The 21,469-nt window shown below is 37.8% G+C and overlaps 1 protein-coding gene and 1 long non-coding RNA gene across 6 annotated transcripts in view; one reads left to right on the forward strand and one right to left on the reverse strand.

The window, feature by feature from the left end:
- Positions 1-21,469, reverse strand: part of LOC105212996 (klarsicht protein) — a 76,099-nt gene that overhangs the window by 13,695 nt on the left and 40,935 nt on the right. For 3 of the 5 annotated variants that reach the window (XM_011185462.3, XM_011185461.3, XM_011185460.3), the window contains 5 exons: positions 11,513-11,959; positions 8,930-9,142; positions 7,481-8,389; positions 4,456-5,310; positions 3,956-4,153 (listed from right to left, as the gene is read on the reverse strand). In XM_011185462.3, coding sequence (XP_011183764.2) covers positions 3,956-4,153; positions 4,456-5,310; positions 7,481-8,389; positions 8,930-9,142; positions 11,513-11,959 — 2,622 coding nt within the window. Of the gene's footprint in view, positions 1-2,049; positions 2,196-3,955; positions 4,154-4,455; positions 5,311-7,480; positions 8,390-8,929; positions 9,143-11,512; positions 11,960-21,469 lie in introns of those variants that run through there. The other 2 variants (XM_011185463.3, XM_011185464.3) reach the window with 2 other exon arrangements.
- Positions 2,485-4,603, forward strand: LOC128921578 (uncharacterized). Its single transcript, XR_008471019.1, has 2 exons — positions 2,485-3,350; positions 3,419-4,603. It is a non-coding gene; the product is annotated as an uncharacterized LOC128921578 (long non-coding RNA).

A 21,469-nucleotide genomic window follows, 5' to 3' on the forward strand; every position in this document is an offset into this window, starting at 1 on the left:
GGAGCACACTGTGGTATCGAATATCTTATCGCCTGTTGCAATGCTTCTTCGAAGAAAAGTGAACCGAATCATCACAAGTCAAGTTGTGCGAACTTGTTAAGTAATGAACACAAACATACCAACTAATTCCATACATTTCCATTGCATTTCAAGCGTTTGTTTATTTGTCAGTGCTGGCAGCAAAAATATATACTCAGACACAAGATATATATGTACATATATTTGACCATAATTAAACATATACATACATACATGCATATGTGCACGTAATGTGCGTATAATTAGTGTAAAAAATTCGAAGTATACTTTTTTATTCAAAATAATTAGAGCGCGACTTCCAACAAACGTTTAATTTCAGCAATATAAAGGTCAGCCGTAAAGTATTCGGATGGCAAAACAAAATGACAGTTGTCCTCTGTTCTGGAATTATATCTAATACGCCTCAGTAAATTCGACATCACATTCAGTTCACGATGCACGCTTACATATACATATAGATATGAATATATGTATGTCAGCATTTCGAGTTGGGTAATTTACCAAAAGTGCATACATTCAAAGATACATACATTCATATGTGTATTTTTAAGCACACTTTCTATACGTTTTCAAGCTAGCATGGCTATTTGATTCTCGGAACTTATCTTTATTCTTTAAGTTTTAATAACTGACGGGTCGACCAGAAATGCGATGCAACGGAGGTGCTTCGATTGGCTACTCTAAAACGCTTGACAAATCGAAGACAACAAGTACTGTATTATATTATATAAGACGTTATTTGCTGAGCCCTCTGGTGCGAGCGTTTCTGTTAACTGGGTAATGTTAAGAGACACCACTTGATATGTACTCGTACATATTTGTATGTATGTATGAATCTTTCACTGATAGTCACACTACAAGACAGACACTAAAACACGCACACACATACCCACACAAACCAGTGAGACGTACATACAAGATTATAAAGCAGTGCATTAGCGATATTTAATTGCAATTCGAATCGTTTGTGTGTGTATGAATATTATAATTAAGTAGTAGCGTTCATTTGCTGGTGTCCGAACTGTGATTCGTACTCGCAAATGAATCCATTTTCACAATAACAACAGCTCCAACAAGCACATTAAGTGACTAAACCAGCGCTACTTGAATGTTTGCCAGGCGACGACAATAAGCGGAAACAATTACTCAAAAGCGAATGAAAATTCGAAAATGGTCAAGCAGCTATACTCGTAGCTAACTCTGGCCACGGCGAAGTCCGCAACAAGCGAAATTGATAAATCAGCAACAACAGAGAAAATGGTGCGCAAGTTATTAGTTAGAGGACAAGAGCGCCAATGTTCAATACGGAAACAAAAGAAAGGAAACGAGACGCCTGCAGCCGCAGCCAATGTGGCGATCGGGAGATTGGGTGGTTGAGATAATTGATTACAATTATTACTCAAGCCATTGGACATACTTGGACTTGGAAACACAATCAGCAATTAAAACTCCAAAGATTGAAGTTTTCAACAACATTGCCACAGAGAGACACAGAGGGGAACGCACGCGCAAAGTGCGGTTTGTGATTTCCTTTGCCAATGAAAAATTCCTTATTTTCACACATTCACCATGTATTAGTTACACATATGTATATACATATATGAATGAATAGTATGCCATTGGGAGAAGTGAAAACTCAAGAAATCCAATTTCCATAGAATCATCCGTTGTGATCCACGAAGATCACTGGTGGTCTCCATTGTCACTGCCAACTAAAGTTTCTCATTTATTTTGAGATTTTGAATACAATAATTGTGCCCCTGGCATTGGATACCAATTAATAAATACACATATATACAGATGTGTCTATTTGTGTATGAAATGATGCTAGCATTTTGTGAACGTTCGACAGCTAAAATATGGAAACTCTGATCTTGTGATTAGTTGTCTCACTTAAGTGGTCGGGCGCACGCAAATTCAATTGAAACCGAAACTTAAACCGAACTTTGAATCGCTAAGAAACATGCATTTGTGATTTATCGCACGTCCGTTTTAAAATAATTGGCTCACCAATTTTTTTAACTTCCTTTTTTTGCTTTTACTTTTGCGAATTTTATTTATACAATGTTTGTATTATGGTTTATCAAATACTGCTGGCACTTTTGATTTTCCCTTCTGCTTAATTTTTGCACAACTTTCACAATGGAACAGAGCAGACTGATCAGCAGCTGTATGACTTCACCGCAAGCCACCCGAAGAGTTTGCGCGTCGAAAGCCAATCGGTTCGCAAAAGTGTTGGCTCCATTTGTGCTTAATTGTGTTAACATTTCAATATCGTTGGCAAACCGGTAAAGGGGTGGGAAACGAGCCACACATAAATAATTATAAGTACGAGTATTATTATTGCCAGTATTCAGGGCGTGCTCTCGATAAGATAAGCTAACAAAAATCGATTCAAACCCTCACTAGACGCTTGTATATATGCATATGTATGAGTTTTATTTAGCTTTTTGCGATGTGATTTTATCTGCCTTTTTCATACTTGTGCGCACTCACTAAAGGCTTATGGAGCTTAAATAGGTTATAATTTGAATATTACTGCACTAAATTCGGCTATATACAGTTCATTATTAAAATAATTGGACTAATTAAGGCATTGAAAGATTGCTTGACGACTGAAAATCCAGCTGCACTAGTAATCAAAAAAGTAAAATAGTATAAAAGAGGTGCCGTCACGTCAAAAGATTTGAAATGTAGTTTTGAAATGTTTGCAATACTTCTATAAATCGTCATCATTTTAGTGAAGTAACAGTCCAACTCAACGAACACTTAAGAGTACTCGGTTTTAGTGGAGTTTACATATTAGTGTATACTGAGACAAAACGGGTCACAGTCGCCGTTGACTATCATTTAAACACTTTGATTCTCCTTGGAGAACCGTTAGATCTCTATGGCGTTAATTTCAAAATTTAATTAAATTGTTTATTTACTTTCATTCATTTATACAAACATGTGCATGTATATCTGTGTTTCAAGAAGATAGCAGATAGCAAACATCACTGCCTAAAAGTTTGCTTATCTCACCTTCTGATTAAAATTCAACACTCTTTTATCATTTTTATTTCGCATTTCGAAAAGAAACAAGATAATTTCACTTACCTAACAATATACTAACACAATGTGAATACAGTACATATGATATATATACATATATGTAAATATGTGTGTATAGCTTATGTACAGTCGGACTCGCTCCTTTTGAGTTGGAACTAATCGCAATGCAAATGCAGTTCAGCAAATTCATGTTTCGTTAGGGAATGTGCAAAACTGCTAGTTGAAAAGTCGTTTCAAATAAATCAGCTGTGCCACAGGTAACTGCATTTACATATGTATGTATGTGTATATCTAACTTCGATATTATATGTATACTCGCACACAGCCCCAGGTGGGCTATCGTGCTATCGTGCGTGGTTGCGGGCACCTGATGGCGAGCACGTTTTCAAGGCTGGTCAAGTCCATTGGCAGCTCTTGGCGCACAGCCTAGATGCCCCACGCAATGCGTGCCTGCGAGAGTGCGGTAAATGTGTGTAGAAGTATGTATTTACATATTTATTTATGCCGGTCGGTTTGCCAATTACGTTTCTGACGTGAATTTTTTTTTTAAATATTAATAAATATATTGATATATGTATGTGAAAATTAGCAGTGACGTATTATTTATACTCTGATAGCAAGACACGTGAGAGCTACAATGCGTAACTTGGACACGCCTTCATTGCTGCTGTTGCAAGACCCGACCAATGAGTTAAATTGGTTGTTCTGGGGGTAAGCTACGGGAGTGTTCGTAGAAATCATATAATCACTTCTTTAGTATGTAATGGGACTTTCATTAGCACCGTTATACTCGTATAAGAGATAAATGCAGTTTGCCTTTATGATTCATTATGTAATATAAGTGAACAATTATTTTATATACCTTTGTCATGTTAGTTGGGCTGAAGTTGTCGCCTCGTGCTGTTGACTGTACTGGTTTTTCCGATTTAAGTGGAGAGCGCGGAGGCAGAAGAACTTTCTTAATGTCCGTTTTCTGTGATTGCTGGTGCTGCATTGACGTTTTATCGGTGGAATCGCTGACTGTTTTAGGGTGCCAGCGAACGGAATAAAACATTTCGTTCTGAAATGAGTCAAAATAAAATTATTGCTTTATATTAAATTTGAATATTTATTGTTTATAGCTTTTGAATATCGAAATTCGATTTACAATAATATTGCCACGAATTGCACTTAATAAAAGACTGCCTTTTGCCAGAAATCACAATTACCGTTTCAATGTTTACTATTTAGAAGAAATTCATGGAGAAAAAAAGAATTAGTTAATCCAGAACCTTTAAAAGAATGGAACTTTGCAAACATTGACAGCCTTTCATTAAATAGTAGTATACGGGGCCATGTAGATATTGGCACATAGTCATTCACCTTTTGATTATTTCCACCTGAAATAAGTGGCTGTTGTGGCAGTTGTTGTTGGTGCAATACTACAATACTAGAATTACTATTAACGTTATAATTTGCATTGTTGTCCCCTTTGATGGCGCTGCTCTCATTGAAGTTATCAGCATCGCCGTTATTATTGTTGTTATGGGAATTATTTGTGGTTACACCTCTGATCGCACCATTGTCCATCATTTGCTTGGATTTATTACCGTTGGCGTCGATTTGCAATTCCATTTCGGTGCGATGTACGCGTTGAAAATGCATTTGTGTGATTTGCGTTGTATTCGTAGCCGATGTCGTCTCGGTGAGCAAATCGTTCGAGGAACAGCTACTACTTCTGGTGCTGTAGCTGCTGCTGCTACCGCTGCCGCAACTGGCGACGAAGCTTTTTTCTTTAAATCGGCCTACAGACAGTGCCGTTGGCGTTGCCGTTGTCACTGGTGTCAGTTGGATTTCGGCGTGTACGATTTGTGTGTGATTTTGTGAAGACGGCGCTGAGCTTATATCGTAAGATTGTGCGCAAACAATCGAAGCCGGCAATGGAGTTAGTGTCGCATGGGCCAACGTCGGAGTGCGCGCTTCCGTGTTCTCCTTATCTGAGTCGTCATTAATGACGCTGTTCGCTGTTGGTGCTGTAGTCACTGCTGAGCTGGATGTCACGGCAGATGACTTCAAGCCATCAATGACAATGGTTGTGATGCAGATGTTACCTTTTTCATCGACTCCTACTCCCTCGCATGCGCTAGTGTCTTCTTCTCGTTGTGGCGGCAAGACAGACGAATATAGCCAGCCACCGTCGTCATCAGATGACGCATCAGCCGATTTCAACAAATGATGCTAAATAAGTTGAAATAATAATGTGAATATGAAAACGAGCTATTACCAAACACAAGTACGAATTACATATACAAAAGTATTAGTAGTTCAAAACATACAAACAACATAGCGATTTATAGAAAAAATATATTCTAAATGTTTTACATACGAGTAAAGATGCATATTAGTACGGTGTGTTTGTCGAGAGTCCTGCATGCATACAGCAACATGCAACAGGCGGAACAACTAAGTCGTTCGTAGCAGCTGCGAAAACTCACATATAATATTCACATTTTAAATATTAGCACATACCATTTGAGAGGCGTTACCGACATGATCGTCATACATACAAATACTTCCTATATCACTCACTAGTCTACTTAAATGCAAAATTCACACGAAAAAAGTTTATAATATCGATAAAACAACATCATAAAACTCATAGCGGCGATGTGTACGACTTCAACTAAAACTGAATTTATTTCCGAGTTCCAAATTGAGAGTGTGTACACAAATTTAATAAATAGCCTGAAAACACTCAGATTTTTATTACCGGAAACTGAGAAATTGGGGAATCTCTATGTATGTATGCACTCGTACATATGTGAGTAGTGAGGTTCAGAACAACGGTGGTTACATTGACCAACCCATTTTCAATACGACTCCAAACACATACGTACGTTTGTACATACACTGGTGGCAGAAATAATAGGGACGAGCCCATCGACTAATTTCATAGCGCCAAAAAAGTTTTTATCAACAAAAGTAAAAATAATTTGTGTTTAATGTGGTTTCTCTCATTTATTTCTAGAATAACTGCGTTAATGATATTTTGTTTCAATTGTCAGCGTTTTAATTGGCAAAAATAATAGGGACGCTCTACGTAAATTTGTTTAAAAAATAAAATATCGAAACAAATGAGGTTATTAATATTTCGGTTAATTATAAATAAATAAGTATTTATTTTAGGTTTGTAATTTGAAAATTAAAGGAATAAAAGTAGAATATGGGCCGCGCCCTGTGTGGGGACTCTTTTGTTCGGAAAATAATGGCGAAACTATACATGAAAGAAAAAATATGATGTTAATCGCTAACATCATGGACTAATTTACACATTCATGGGCTACTCTAAGAATAAAGTTATTTAATGAGCTTCTCCTCATGAAAAACATCAAAACTAGTGGAAGGAAAAACAAAATTGCAACCCGTTTCAACAAAATGTTGGCATATCACGCCCATGAATATCCATTTAAAACTTCCAATGACTTGAAAAAATAATTTAATGTTCCAATTCCAATTCGTACGGTCCAGGACTATTTTCAAAAAAATATATTACTTGGACGAAATGTAGAAAGGTACCCTGTTTTGAGCAAACTCAATCTACAGCAAAGGCTTAAATTTGCGAGAATGCACTTGGTTCACCAAAATTGAAAGAAACATGCGTGGGTCAGACGAAGTTAAAACGCACCAAACTTGCTTGGATATTACGGAAAATGTAATAATAGGCGTCCTGAAAGTCAATTGTGTAAGCCTACATAAACAATTAAGAGAGTTAAGTCAGCGGTGGTTCCATTATGGTATGTGGTTGTTTCTCATCATCTGGTGTTGGAACGATTTTCTCGATAATGGATGGAATGTGTGCAGTAGACTATCTGGACATTCTTAAAACGACAATGAAACCATACGTTGGAAAATAAACCCCGTGAAAATGGAAGTTTTTGCAGGACAACGGTCCAAGCACTCAGCGAATCTCGTCAAGAATTGATTATATTGCCTTGTTATAGCATTATGATTGATATTTGTGCCAATCTAGTGCCCCAACGATGACAGGAAGTGCGACAAATGAAAGAATCTACCACAAAATATTAAAAGTTAATACATTTTTACTGTAGATTTCGAATATCATAATACTTAGTTTCTTGTCCCTTTTATTTTTGCCAATCATAATTTAATATTTGAATTTTTGTGTTTTGTTAAAATTGATAATGTTGGTAAATTGCAACAAAGATAGGAAGAATATATACATTATCAACCAAAATAAATATTGAATTTAGTTCATCTTCTTTTAGAAACGAAAAAATACCAAAAACCATGCTAAAATTTTCCGTCCCTATTATTTCTGCCACCAGTGTACGTATCGCCTATGCCCTATTGCCCATAACCGACACCACTCAATTTTGGTGGTACTTACTTCGCTTGTTTGTGAGTTAGATGAGGATAAACCATCTGCTGTAGTGTTAAAATCAGCGCCATCACCAACGCTGCTGCAGTTAGTTTCGTTGTCCGTATCGAGGTGTTTGAAGTAGAAAACGGCACAATTTTTCGACTTACGATTCGATCGATTAAACTTTGAGATGTCAGTGTGGTGCTGTGACTGACGTTTGCGCAAGACGGTCGGCGATTTATTGTTGTGACTATTCGGTGATATGATGGCGATGCTCTTTTGCTTGATAGGTAGGCCAATCGGCTTGTTATTGCATAGTGTTTGAAGTTTTTGTGCGGTTTGCGTGCCCGCGGAGGTGGCGTTAGTTTCATTGGCAGTGGTGGTGGTGATTGTGGCGGCCGCTGTTGACGCGCTCATTGAGACTAGCTTTCGTTGCTCAACATCTGCGTTTAGCATATTCATTTTCGATTTCATTAGCAATGGTGATGCGCTGACCGCCACGCGTTCATGCTGTTTATTTGCAATCAAACCAACAATGTCATCTTGCTGCAGGTTACTGTCAAATGTTGCACTGGAGGAGGTGTGAATATCAAATGGTAATTGAGCTATCTTGCTGCTTTCCTCTCCAATTATCGGCGTGACGATTTGACTTGAATTAGTTGGGATTTCTTCGTTTTCCAAAAGCTGTCGGCAGCCAACGACGACGTCGTCTGACTTCTTTTGAACGGACACCTGTTGCGCAGTGACCTCCCAGTCGCTGCTTTCAGAATCAGCCTCGAAATCAGTGAGAGTGGTGGACCGTGATGCACCCCGTTTCTCAAATGTAACCAATACGGTGTTGTAGCCTCGTGCCGGCCTACCAAAGCGGGAACGTCCAAAATCAACTTCGTCGTCGTCCTCGTCTTCCCCTTCGTCGTCTCCGTCTTCACAGTCTCCCTATTTAGTAATGTTAATTTTATGGTTAAGCGAATGAAATAAGCGCAAATGATTTTTTAATGGAATTTGTTTTGGTGCCTGTTGGTTTGCGGATGAACTGTCAAAGGCTGTAAATTAAATTTTTTCAGAAATGCACAGTTTTACAAAAGCTCCTTACAGGTGTGCAAAAGATTTTAACAAAGTTAAATTCCTAACAACAGCTTAGATTTTAAAGCAACCAATGTCAATCTCTTGAAGCAACGGTTCAATAATATCTCAGAGCCGTTGTCTTTTTTGAATAATTTGAGATAGAATAGCAGTTACAAGAACGTGCCTGTGAGGCCACATTCTATTCAGAATTAAAGTCTAGTTGTATTGGTGTATAAGGCATGCATATGTGCACATTAGTTTTTTACAAAACACCTACATATTGGAAGCAATTAGCAAAGTTGAAAATAATCCATACATGCGCTGCATAATCACGGGGCAGCCAAACAAATTTATAACACAGCAGATAATCAGCATTCAAATTTAGTGAATCTGAGTAGTTTATTAGTTTACCTTTGCGGCCTCACAGTTGCCCTCTTCTACCAAATCAATACAATTCGGCAGTTCACCAACTGAGGATGAATTGTGCGTGATATCGCTGTCGATTCCTGAACCAAGAATGTTGAAGTCGTTCTCCGTTGCAGCCGTCTCGTCTTCTTCACAGTCGGAGGAATGGCAATTTATATTGTCGGTGTCATCAATATAACCTACGGCATCAACAATACTCTGGAAAATGCGTAACATAAATCAATACTTGTATTTTATATATGTATGTCTAAATTTTTTGTAAAAGCCAGTTTGATAGTTCAGGCAGTTATATTTATTTTGATATCTGATATTTTAATGGGGTGCTAAGGAGCATATTACGCCTAGTGTAGTACACTTGTGCGTTGTTATTATGAAAACTAATGGGCGATTTCGTACCGTGATCCATATTATGTTCATACATATGTTTATAAATTGTATTTGATTTCAGATACATTTCGCTCATTTACATGAATAGTGTCATAACTAAAAAAAATTGTGAATTCTTTGTTTTTCACTAAATATTTTATTGCTTTGTAATAATGGTCATTCCAAACACATTTCTCATTCTGAACACCCCAAGAATACTTCTAGTTTAGTGTATGAAAGGGTAGTGTATTTTAGGGTTATTTCGAAATTTGCGTTGAGATCAAAAATCAAATCTCTTAGCACTTAAGCAACATCCCTCGCAATAAACAATTATACACACATGCCCTTACATGAAGATTAATGATCAGCATACAAAAAATATAGATACACTATCCATACATACATACGAACTAATACTGATGATTTTGTGTAATTTTCAAGGCAAACCAAAGGCCATGCATATAATTTTCTCGAATGAAACAGCAAGCAAATGAAAAATTCGTTGTTCACTAAAAATCTTTTGCCGCTAGAAATATGTATATGATTTTGGGAGTTTCGTAAGATCAGATATTTATTTATATTCACCTTGAAAACGTATAATTCGAATATTACGTCTCACACGTTGGGATGATGTTGGTACGTATATGTATAAATGAACAAATTCAGTCTGTCCATGAGTACTTGGGACTTACTATAAGTTTTAACTCTTTGGTGTACATATATACTCGTTTGTAAATGAATATCATTTATACGAGTAAAAACTCTTTAAAACATATTTATAATTTTATAATTCGGTCTCTTATATGTTAAAGCCAAAATATGTTATCTCCATAGATACGTATTTATAGCAAAGTTTCTTGTATAGGTGTGTGGTTTTCTTGCTTTAGCTACACTTAGCCACTGTTAGTCGAAACCTGGTTAAGCGCATGAGTACCTCCACTGGCCCTAAAAGAGTCCAGCAATTTAAATAAACTTTATTTTAACTTATGATTGTATACTAGTATTTATTTTAATGTGATTCCTCTTTATCTGTACTATGTGTGTTGCATAGTTGTGTAGCTTGTTTGTTGCCCCCTTCGCAATAAATCTTAGATGGATAATTATCTGCTTATGTCATATGAGTGGTGATTTAAGACCTTGTGCATATCAAACATAACATACGTCCAACTCATGTCCAACGCGCAAAAGCAACGGTTGTGAGGTCACCGATTTCACAATTTGCCAATATGGCAGGGCTCAATTAATGCCATTAACAAACGGCAACTGCCAATCCAGAGCCTGACACCTAACACGCGGTACTGCCACATACATGAACTTTTATTGGCCGCAGCAATATTAACGGTAGTAGCCGCTGTCGGAGAGACTCGGAAAGCGCTATGTGGACCGGCGTCGAATAGTAGTTAAGGTCATTGCTCGCAATTCGCCAGCAGTGATTGATTGGATTTAAGATGTAAATGACATTTAATCCGAGTAGACTCTTCCCTAAGACTGGCATTTAGCGGTTTGAACAAAATATCTCCACCAAACAGACAGATAAATAGCAGGCTCAGGTGGCGGTAACTAAACTTTTACTCTTGAATCAGCTAACTGTAAAGCCATATAAAACTGTGAAAGTTTCGGTCAAGCTAAAATGCCTGTGGTTTGAAAGTTGTGAATTCAATGTGATGTGATTTGATTGATTTCACACATCTATAAGCATACTCGTACATACATATGTACATATGTATTTATGATGTACATGTAGGTACGTATGAATGTGCCCACGTATCTGGCCATATAAGTAGAACAACGGTTATCAAATGGCGAGTGGAATGTGAAGCGTCGATTCTAAAAACATTTCTACATTTACTACGCCACAGAAATAGTGAAAATAACACTTATCCCAAAAGAATTTTGCTTGTGGTGGTGTGCTCTGAAAAACCTGTTAAGGCACCAGCAGCTGTAATCCACAAAGTGGATCAATGGAAATTGTGTATATAGCACACATTTGATAATGTGCACATACACACATATACACATACAATTTACATATACCATATTAGAATTGTGTGGAGAGATTTACTATTTACTATAGTTTATGTGTGAAATATAGTTTCAAAATGGTAATCCCACCCAAAAGAATGCATAACATGGTAGCTTAATTAGTGCCTAGCACTTGTTGCCGAGTCTGTAAAGATATTGCTTAACACGTATCAAACTTACTGCAGTCGAGCTTTTCTTGCGCAACAAACCGTCCAACCAAAGTTGTACCTCGAAGGCCTTCAAATATAATAAATGATAACGGTTCTGCAATCTCTCCAAACTATCCTCAGTAATCTTAGTTTTTTCCGCTTTCTGCGGGGATGCCGTATTCGATCTGACTAACGACGTCCTAGGCGAACACAAAGACTTTTCCGCAGTTTCTATTCCGCTGGTGCTACTGCCACTGCTCAATTCGTGATTGTTCTGCTCATTAGCTGTGGCAATTGTCAAAGTTGTTGTCTCTTCGTTGGATGTGAGTGATGAATTTGTTTGTTCTGCGATGATTGTTCTGCAACTATCAATCGATTGCTGCCGCTGTCCCTCCACCTGTCCTTGATGTCCCTCTGTTGCCGAGCGAATGCAGGCGCTTACCACTCGGGCGTGTGATACGATTTCATGGTATAACACCTGAAATGAAATCAGAAACATTAATGTTACTATTTCGAAGTTGGGCAAATATGGCAAACATTTTAAAAATCCAAAATACACAGTAATCAGTTGATATTGGCGTATCAGTATCGCGCCTAACATGAATTAAAAAGGCTAAACCCATCTATACTTCTTGTATGTACATACATACGTGTATTTATGTTGTGTTCGTTTTCGTGCATTGGCGTTCGTAACTGCTTTTCAATGCGATCGTATATACTATATGGAGAGGAGTAAACATACGCACTACTTCCACAATTTTTGTTTGTACATTAATCATCAAATCTAATCTGATGGTTGCAACAGCTAAACGCCCACCATCCCCCTTCGTTGCACACCTTTGCACACATTGCTTTCGATGGCTTTGTTCGTTTCAGCTTTTTGAACAATAACATTATGTAATCACTTTTTGACCTCTTCAACTTTTGCGCCATGATCGCGCATCTAACACCGTCATTTGAGTATCCAAACATAACATTTACGTCACATATATCTACATACATATATATTGTATATATATATAAACGAATTGTCAATGATTGTCGGAAATAAAAGATTTAACAAACTGATATTCGGTGAACATACATACGAAGATCGAAATTGATGGCCATTAAACACAAGATTAGCCAGAAGATAGTGAAAGGTAAGCAAAAATCTCTTCAAACACGTTTTAGAGCCTGGTGTCCTTACCGAATATTTTTGCCAACAAATTTCTATAACGCCCACGTTTAAATTTCCTACGGTTTTCCTGATTTTGTTGTTAAGGAACACATAATGTTCAGACTCGCCAACTATGATCTCGCATCAGCGAAGAGCATTAAGGGATTAGAAATATAACGAGTTGAGGTCAAGCCATTACTTATCATACAATGAGGTTGTAATATAATGTTAAGGTTCTAATTTCAGTCACGCTCTAGCATTTGCAAACATTTCGAATCACATTTTCCCAAATTTCATTTTGCTAAAGCGCTTCAAGGCATACAAATGCCTAACTCGTGCATAGATACGTATTTTGAATGTATGTATGTACATATACATATATATCGATAGTATGAGCGCATAAATAAAAACATAAATATATGTACACTGAGGCGACGATTACAATGATGAACATGAACAGGAAATTATATGGACCGAAATAGCCGAACCGATGCGTCACGTTCATTCGTTTTGGTATTTGGAACGACGTATACTCGCACACACGCAATACAGCTAGACTAAAAGACTGTCATCACGCCTCTGTGCTCACTTTTCGTTGCCAATTTTCCGAAAAATAAACATTTTCGCTTTCTGTATCCAACGCCTAAGATTATTTTAGAACATTTCAATAATGGAGTGCAAACTACTTCGACTGCATTGATCCACTTAAAATTCAATAGTGCAAAATTAATGTTAGTCATTCTAAAATACGAGTGAAGTGGTAATACTCGTGATAAAAAAACATTCCAGTTTCCTCCTCCCCGTATTTTTATGACCGAGTATTAGGTGTGGCAATTATTTTCACATACAATCGCCTAGAGCAACGAACGGCAATAGATTTCACGAAATGCAGTAAATGCAAAAATATTTGTTTCGATTGTTTGCCCGTTCTCCAGCCATGCAAGGTCGCCCCATGTAGTTTCTACAAAATATTCAATTCCAATTAGCAAGCTACTTGATTTAAAATCTACTCTTGATTATTGATTCTTTTAGGAGAGTCACATTGAAATTCTGTAGTTTCGACTAACTAATTGATTACAAATTGACTTCAAAACAAGTACAATAAGATCAATCAACCACACCATTCCCAATGCTTCTCGCTAGGTGGGAAATGTACCACTATCACTTACTTTTAAAATACCAATTTACTACAAGTGAAGTACTCATTTCACTATTAAAATATTTTAAGGTCACATTATATATGTTCACTGCAACGAATGAATTTTCAAATATAGTCAAAAGTTAAGTGAAAAACAAAATTACATACAATGGTAATTTTAAGTCCGATATTCGATGTAAGTAATGCCAGCACTAGTGCGCATACATATATCCATATGTGTGTATATGTATAAATGTATGTTTGTACATGCAACATATTTCGATATGAAATGTTTGCAATGTACACGAAAGTGTTAAATTGCGGATATCAGAAATAAAAAACATTTATTTGAGATAATAAAATCAAAAATTGCTTGGGTTTTGTAACACCTGTGTGGGCGTCACTTGAAACTTCTATGCAGTGAACAAAACCGACCGAGTGAAGAAGTAACCATGAGGTGTCGACAAATGCACATGAAGCGACAGCAGCAAGCCTTCTATATTTGAAATATTGTTTGCGATGACATTGACAAATCTGACAAGTCTACTCCAAGTAGAGAGAGTTCGGTGAGTTAAACGCATTTCACTAAACATTTGTAAAAACGTATGCCCCTGAAAGAAGAAACCGAATTCGAAATTAATAATATAGAAATTTCGAACTGAAATTGAGAAAAACAGTTTTCTTGTAATTGTAAAGGGCTTAGAGAAAAGAGGCGCGCGAAACTTCCAATGACTAATTATTGTACGTCTCACAAGTGATAGCAGATCTGTGCATAGCCTCGATTAGGGTTTGTACAAAATTCAAATCTAATGGATACAGTCTTCTATGAACTTAATAACAGTGCAATGACCCCCATATGTATATTTGTATATACAAAGGTATATTTTATATGTGAGTATGACATTCGAAAACTCAGGTTAACATCACTTTTAACAGTATTAACATTAACAACAGTTATTACATGGAAACACAATATTCGTAGCTGGCATCTCTCTCTTCAAAATGTCACGTTCGTATTCCAGGCAACTGCAGAGGCCACTTGGCGATGTTAATGCGCGATCGTGAGTTGACAACTTTCTTTTAATTCTAAAACTAGCACGTTTAGCTACACAAAACTTATACCCACATCAACATAAAATGGCGAACAATACGGCAAATCATTGGTTCATCACTAAGAAATTGGTTGTATCTCCAAAGTGGTGAAAAATGGATGAAGAGTAGGCCAATTGATTCATATGCAAGGAACATTTATATTTAAACGAACGTTGTCTTACTTTACAAAATTTGTTAAATTTATAAATTTAAATCATAACTACATATATTAGCTTAGAATATTTCGTTTTGAATCATTTTTGCAATGGTTCATAAGAAGTCACTAAGAGCCCGGCTTCAAATGGGTTCCGTACTGGTATCGAACTAACACGGTTTATTACAATTTGCACTACACAAGTACACATCATCATCAAGTCTAAAAAAACACATACACAAACAACGCATTAGTATGTTCTGCATATTTACCAAAAACCGGAAGTGATATGACTCATACCATTTACATAAGAATCTTTCATCTAACATTGAGTAATTTATTTCAAAGTTTTCTAGTGCCAAAACCTCAACAATTTATGTATTTTAACTGCCTTCACCCACAAATAACTTTCATCAATGGCCCATCAAGACTCGCATGCACTTGATTAATACGTCAGTGCCCACATGTAGGGCGTTTCACAGTGGCAATCAGTTCAATGAGCTTTTAATTATACTGAATCGATAGTATAAGTTAGCAATATCAAGGATGAACTCTTGCTCATGGTACAGATGTTGAAGAGCGTATACCAACATACTCTTTTGGCTGAATTGAATTGAAATATACCGTAACACACGTCACTGAACCGAGCGAGCTCGACTCCGCTGTCCACCAATCTGCGCTAATCACAATATTTGCTAACGATAATCAAGACTTAAAGAAAAACGTAAAGTTATAGCCGGCGAGGTTATAGGGCAGGCAACACCACACAACCGCCTGATATGAAGCGAGCTGATGTGCAAATTCGAAACGACTCGCCAAGCGCTATTCAGCGATTTCAGCGTATACGAGTATTGCAACACTTCAAAGTCGAGGGAGCATCTTGATGGCAATTTGTCATGACAATTGAAAGTTATATCTTATATTTTGCTGCTACATGCTGCTGGTAAATATTTGTACATCAGCTTTTAAGTGGGAACTCATTGGTAGGTGTTGCAGCATTACACCTTAAAAGCAAAGTTGAATATTGCGACTGCGTTTGCCTAGCCACCGCAATAACGTTTGGCACGGCAACACGTGCTTTAATCACATTTAGCTAAAAAAGCGAGTAAAAATGGTAGACACACAGTAGGTTGGTGGCAGCCAAGATAGAGCCAAGCCTTCTTGAGTGGTGGCGTGGCAGCATGGCAGTGACGGTGCCAACAAGTGCGCCAACTGCATTTGCCGTTATTCGAACACAAGTGCACACACTTCTGGGCGTCACGTCGTGCATACAACGGCCCAAGGCTGTTGCAGTTGCCGCACGATGACTGCTCCCAGCAACACCCCTACATAGGAAACCTCTAAAAGCAACACAAATTACCTTCAATGGAAAAGCGAAATATGAAATGGATGGTGTGGCTCATTCCGGTGGAATAACGAACAAATATGCCATTCATCTGTGACCCTCGATGTTGAAACTAAAACCATTTGTGAATGGCATGTGCTAGTGCGAGTTTTGCGAGTCAAGCTTAAATGAAAAAAAACATTGCTCTGATAGGAACAAAAGTGTCTTCAGACAAAAAAATCTTTTCTTGACACATTGCACTGTGACCATGTGCGATATGAACTGTATATTAATCTGGTCATTTGAATTTGCGGAATGGTCTTCTGATTTCTGAGTTGCAAGCATAACGGCCCAAAACACTGTGCTTGGTGCCACATTATGGCGCCAAAAGCAAAACTACAAAAGTACAACGGGTTGTATAGCGACGTGAAGTAACGCACTCAAGAGTAACACCAGTCAAGGTGTTGCAATATGAAAGAAACGCCAATCGCTCAAAAATATCAGAGTTTCGTGTTTTACTCATTGCGCAAATTGTTATGCCTGAATTGGCACCGCAAATCATGGTTAGGCATGCACCACTGCCACAACACCGAATCAGATCTCCCATGTCGAAGTGGCTACAAACGTAGCGTTACGTCGAACGTAGCATTTGTTTCGAATGTGTGCGCTTGCGAGTTTACTGTCATTTTTCGCCCGATCTCGCACCAGGTATGACTTTGTTGAAGCTATTGAAAAGAAATCCTCAAATATTTTCCATGCAAGTGAGAATAATACACAGAAGATCGCTTTAGGGAATATATTCACAACAAGCGTCCTCTTCGACCAACGCATGTAGGCATGTCCTTCGGGCAAGCCACAAAATTTAATATTCTTAACACCATTGCTCCAAATTCAGGAAAAGTTTCCCGCACCACCTCCTTCATGAAATCAACAAATCATTAGCACGTGCTAGCGTAGTAACTCAATCATACATGTGTCGATCTATAGATTCTTCCTCCTTCAATCAGTCATATGTGCAAAGGAGTCATTGCTATTTTGTCCAAACACTAACTCATTTAAAATGGATCTCGTTTGTTTGTTCAATTTCACGAAGTTTATTTAAAGAAACATTTAATAATTTTGAAGTATAACATCACGATGCATTTGAGGTGAAATAATGTTTACCTTATTTTCAAACATCCGTATTCACAGAAGTCGCACACGATGTTGTGGCAATAAATCACAAACACCAACAATTTGTGGCGAACACACTGCCGGAGAAAATTCCAAAGGAGTTCCGACAAAAGACTTTTGCAATTGACAATGCAACATAACGCGCCACAAACAGAGAGGTTTTAATTATACAATACACTTAAAATATGAAAAATTGCGACATCGTGGCTAGGAAATGGAATTTTTGACCCTGACCACCATTTGCGCGGCACAGCCACCTAGTGTTGTCGCATCTCAAATACTTCCGAAATACAAACATCTAGCATATACATACATATGAACATCCTATGCAGATGGATATATTTGGTCATTGCCTCAAAGTTGAGTACATAATCTTAGACTTGCGACATGAAATTTAGTGAACTTTCTTTTCAATAAGTTAGTCACAGAAAACCGAATGAGAAAACGTGTTGACGCGTCGACCAACGTGTCATGTTGCATGCACTCACACCACTTTTGACTCTCGTTGGAACACTAAAGAAATGTTAAGATGAATGAATCCACAGACACATTTTACTCAATTTATTATTTTCCGTCGCTGAGCGCCACCCAACTTAACGAGGAATTATAATCTAAGTCTCAGTTTGCAAGTGATCACACGTATAAAATGGAAATATGGTATATGATTGCTTGTGCTCACTGAACGGGAGAGTTATCTTTAAGAATTGTAGAAATACAGATGTTTGGCTCAAGCAAATTTATAACGTATGTTGGGGCTGCGAAATAATGAAACCACTGTTAGTTCCAAAGCAATTGCTTGCAAAATCTCGTAAATTTTTATAACAAGGGGTTTTCTTTCAAATTGTTCATTCAGCTTGATTTTTAGGTAAATGAAACTGCCACGTGGGCACAAAGAAACGAAAGCAAATTTTGTATATACATATTACTTATGTGCCTCAACTTTATCCGCAACTAGAAAGTTGATTTATTCCTTCATAATTTTCGAAGAGTTTTCCGAGGCTCCAAGTTTCCATTCTTATTCTATTGAGCGTAGTAAAAGGCCAATTGTTTTTCGTTTTATTTCATGTTTACTTGTACCTCACCCACGCTGGAATTATGTCCACGGGACTGCTTTCTCCGTTCATGACGAAATAAGGACCGCACCTCAAATCGTTTAAATGAGTAATTCAAGACCATCTTGATTAGTGCGGGCGCAACGGTGTGCAGCGTTCAAATGCATAAGCAAGCACAGAATGAGTGCTTTGTCGGAGAGTGGCTTAGAAAACTCAGCTTGCATCAGCGATCAGTTGATCAGTGTGCGTGTATGCGTTTTGGCTTGCATTGAGATTTTCACGTTGATGAATTGATTACAAATACAATAGATCCACTGTGATAAACGCATTGTGATTGTGCAAAACACCACATTTTGTAAGCGGTTATTATAAATTGGGAAGAGTGGATATCAGCTAAATCCATGGTCTATCGGTGCTGCATTTCAACTGGGCGTCGACATTAGAGAATTAATACTTTTATTGTTAACATTAGAAAGTTTGGTTGTTCATAATGGAACGTCAAACGCCTACCACCATTGCCACCTCCACCACAGCAGACATTTAAACAACCGTGTGCCGAAACGATTTGTTGCAACTATAGAGCGCTGCAGCACCATGGCCGAGAAAGATGTTAGGACTCATCACCATAATCAAATCGACAATGTTTCGTTGATCTTTCCTCGCACTTTTCCGTTTGCCAGTCTGCGCTACACAACGAGAAGCCATGGAAAACGTTGCATGACAACTGTGTAATTTAAACGAGATACCGCCCACCTACTCAACGAACGAACGTAGGTCAGAGTTAACAATAAATTGCGAGATGGGTTCGCCTTTGGTTTTACCACATTGTTTCAGTGGAATTAATTAAAGTTACTCATAGACTTGCAGTATGAAATGGATATTAGTTAATAATAAATCTAATACTTAAATATCGAATTAACACACTATGCAATTGCAATTAAAACTGAAGGCCATTCGAAGAAAATTCTAAAAAAATTAATCGAGACGGAAAGTCAAAGAACATAGGTAATTAGAAACTGAAAAGCTCTAATGACTTTTTACTTTTGCCACCTAACCACTCCGACTTAAAGTTCACTTTTGATTATTATGGCAAGTTTCATAAGCGACTATAATTGCAAAAGACAAACTTCTGTTGAGTACCATCAAATATTGTGGCACTATAAGAAACGAGAAAGACCAGCCAACTACCAATTGGCCATGTTCAACTAGTCGTTGCTCACCGACATATCTAGTCAGCCACACCGAGAGCGCAGCAATTTGTTTTGAATTCCAATTATATCAATTTTTGTCGTTAGTTACACTGTTCCGTTTTTTGTTTACAAATCGCCATTGTGTTTATTGTTTGCCGTAACATGCAATTACGAAACATATAACCACGGTGGAAAACCAACCGTGCAATGGAAAATTCAGTTTTTCGCGCTTTCCCAAAAACTTCAAACGCGAACACCGATAATAATCATAACCGCTGCGCAGCCGTCACACATAAATGTCCAACAGCACACTCCTCTCTTGATGCACCCGTTACGATATATTAAGGACGTGTTTTTTTCCACTTGACCAGTTATGTGAATGCACTGCATAACACTTTGTTACCATATGTTTGCAACATATGCGATATAAAGTTATTTTCGGACTTGACGATATTTTGTACTTAGTTACGATGTTCCATTGTTTTGGAGACCCAAATGTGCATTCAGTGCCTATATGTAGATCGAACCAGCAGACCAAGACTTGAGGGATTGGCCAACCTACGGCAACCCTCTGACTATGTTTTTGCAAAACAACGCTCATATAAAATTAAACGTTTGAAAAAGTTTTGAAAATTTTCAGGACGCTACTTGGAACACTAAGTATGTACGCTTTACTCTAAATATATACTTTTTTAAGTTTCTAGCTTAGCTTCATATTTCATTATGAATGTACTTTCACGGTAATGCTTCACCTATTCGTTGCAAAGTGGAACGCGTGTGCGACATGCTAAACCAAATCCTACTTAACTCAAGCCAAATTTCATTTTTAGCAGTCATTGACTTCCTCAAGTTGACAGGGGTTAGCGCAACACAATTTCCCCTTTCAAAACAAGCAAAAGTACGAAACCATTGTAATTGCGCGGAATCAAGATTTCGAAATTGCATGGTGGGAAACTGGTCAATGCAACACATGACGCACGATTATGTTGCATCATCGCGACTCGCAAAAAACGGGCTGTAATGAAATTAGGAACGAATCGATGTCTCTATTGCAAAAAATTACTTGCACTTGGACTGCTGGTGTTGCGCGAAAGACCTAGCCAGCAGCTGGTCAACAGCGCGCGTGGATGTTGTGTTGTGGCGATGAATTCCTCCGACATGTGCATGGCTTATTCACCAGACCACTCAATTTCTACAAACTCAACGCATGAAGGAGGAACAGCGCCACATTCGGTTTCTTTTGTCGAGGTTACAAACGACGGAGTGTGCGCCAAGGTAATTCGAATCAAACACCACACACGTTTAAACGGATTTGATTTCCTATGTTGCTTGCTCTTACAGCCGCACTCACTGTTTGTACCAGGTTGTACAAATATCGGACACACATGGTCATACACTTGCCGCTCTGGCATTGAAGTTTTCCGCTCAAATACCCGGTCTGACTTTTTGAGCTCAGCAAAGCGCTTACACTTCATTTAGCAGGCCATAGCACCATATGAGTACTCGTACAGAAGCAAATTTGCTTGTGGCTACGTAACGTATAGTTTTAAAGAGATTATAGATGTAGAGTGGCAATATGACGAACGACATGGGAAAGATAAATATGAATTCATGCCAATGCCGAAAGGTCTAAGGGAAGCTCTTTAAGAAATCGTTTAGAATTTATCGTTTTGAACTCAGCAAGTCTTAATAATTAGTGAAAGCAT

Source organism: Zeugodacus cucurbitae, chromosome 4 (genome assembly GCF_028554725.1).
Source record: "Zeugodacus cucurbitae isolate PBARC_wt_2022May chromosome 4, idZeuCucr1.2, whole genome shotgun sequence".
NCBI lineage: Eukaryota > Metazoa > Arthropoda > Insecta > Diptera > Tephritidae > Zeugodacus > Zeugodacus cucurbitae.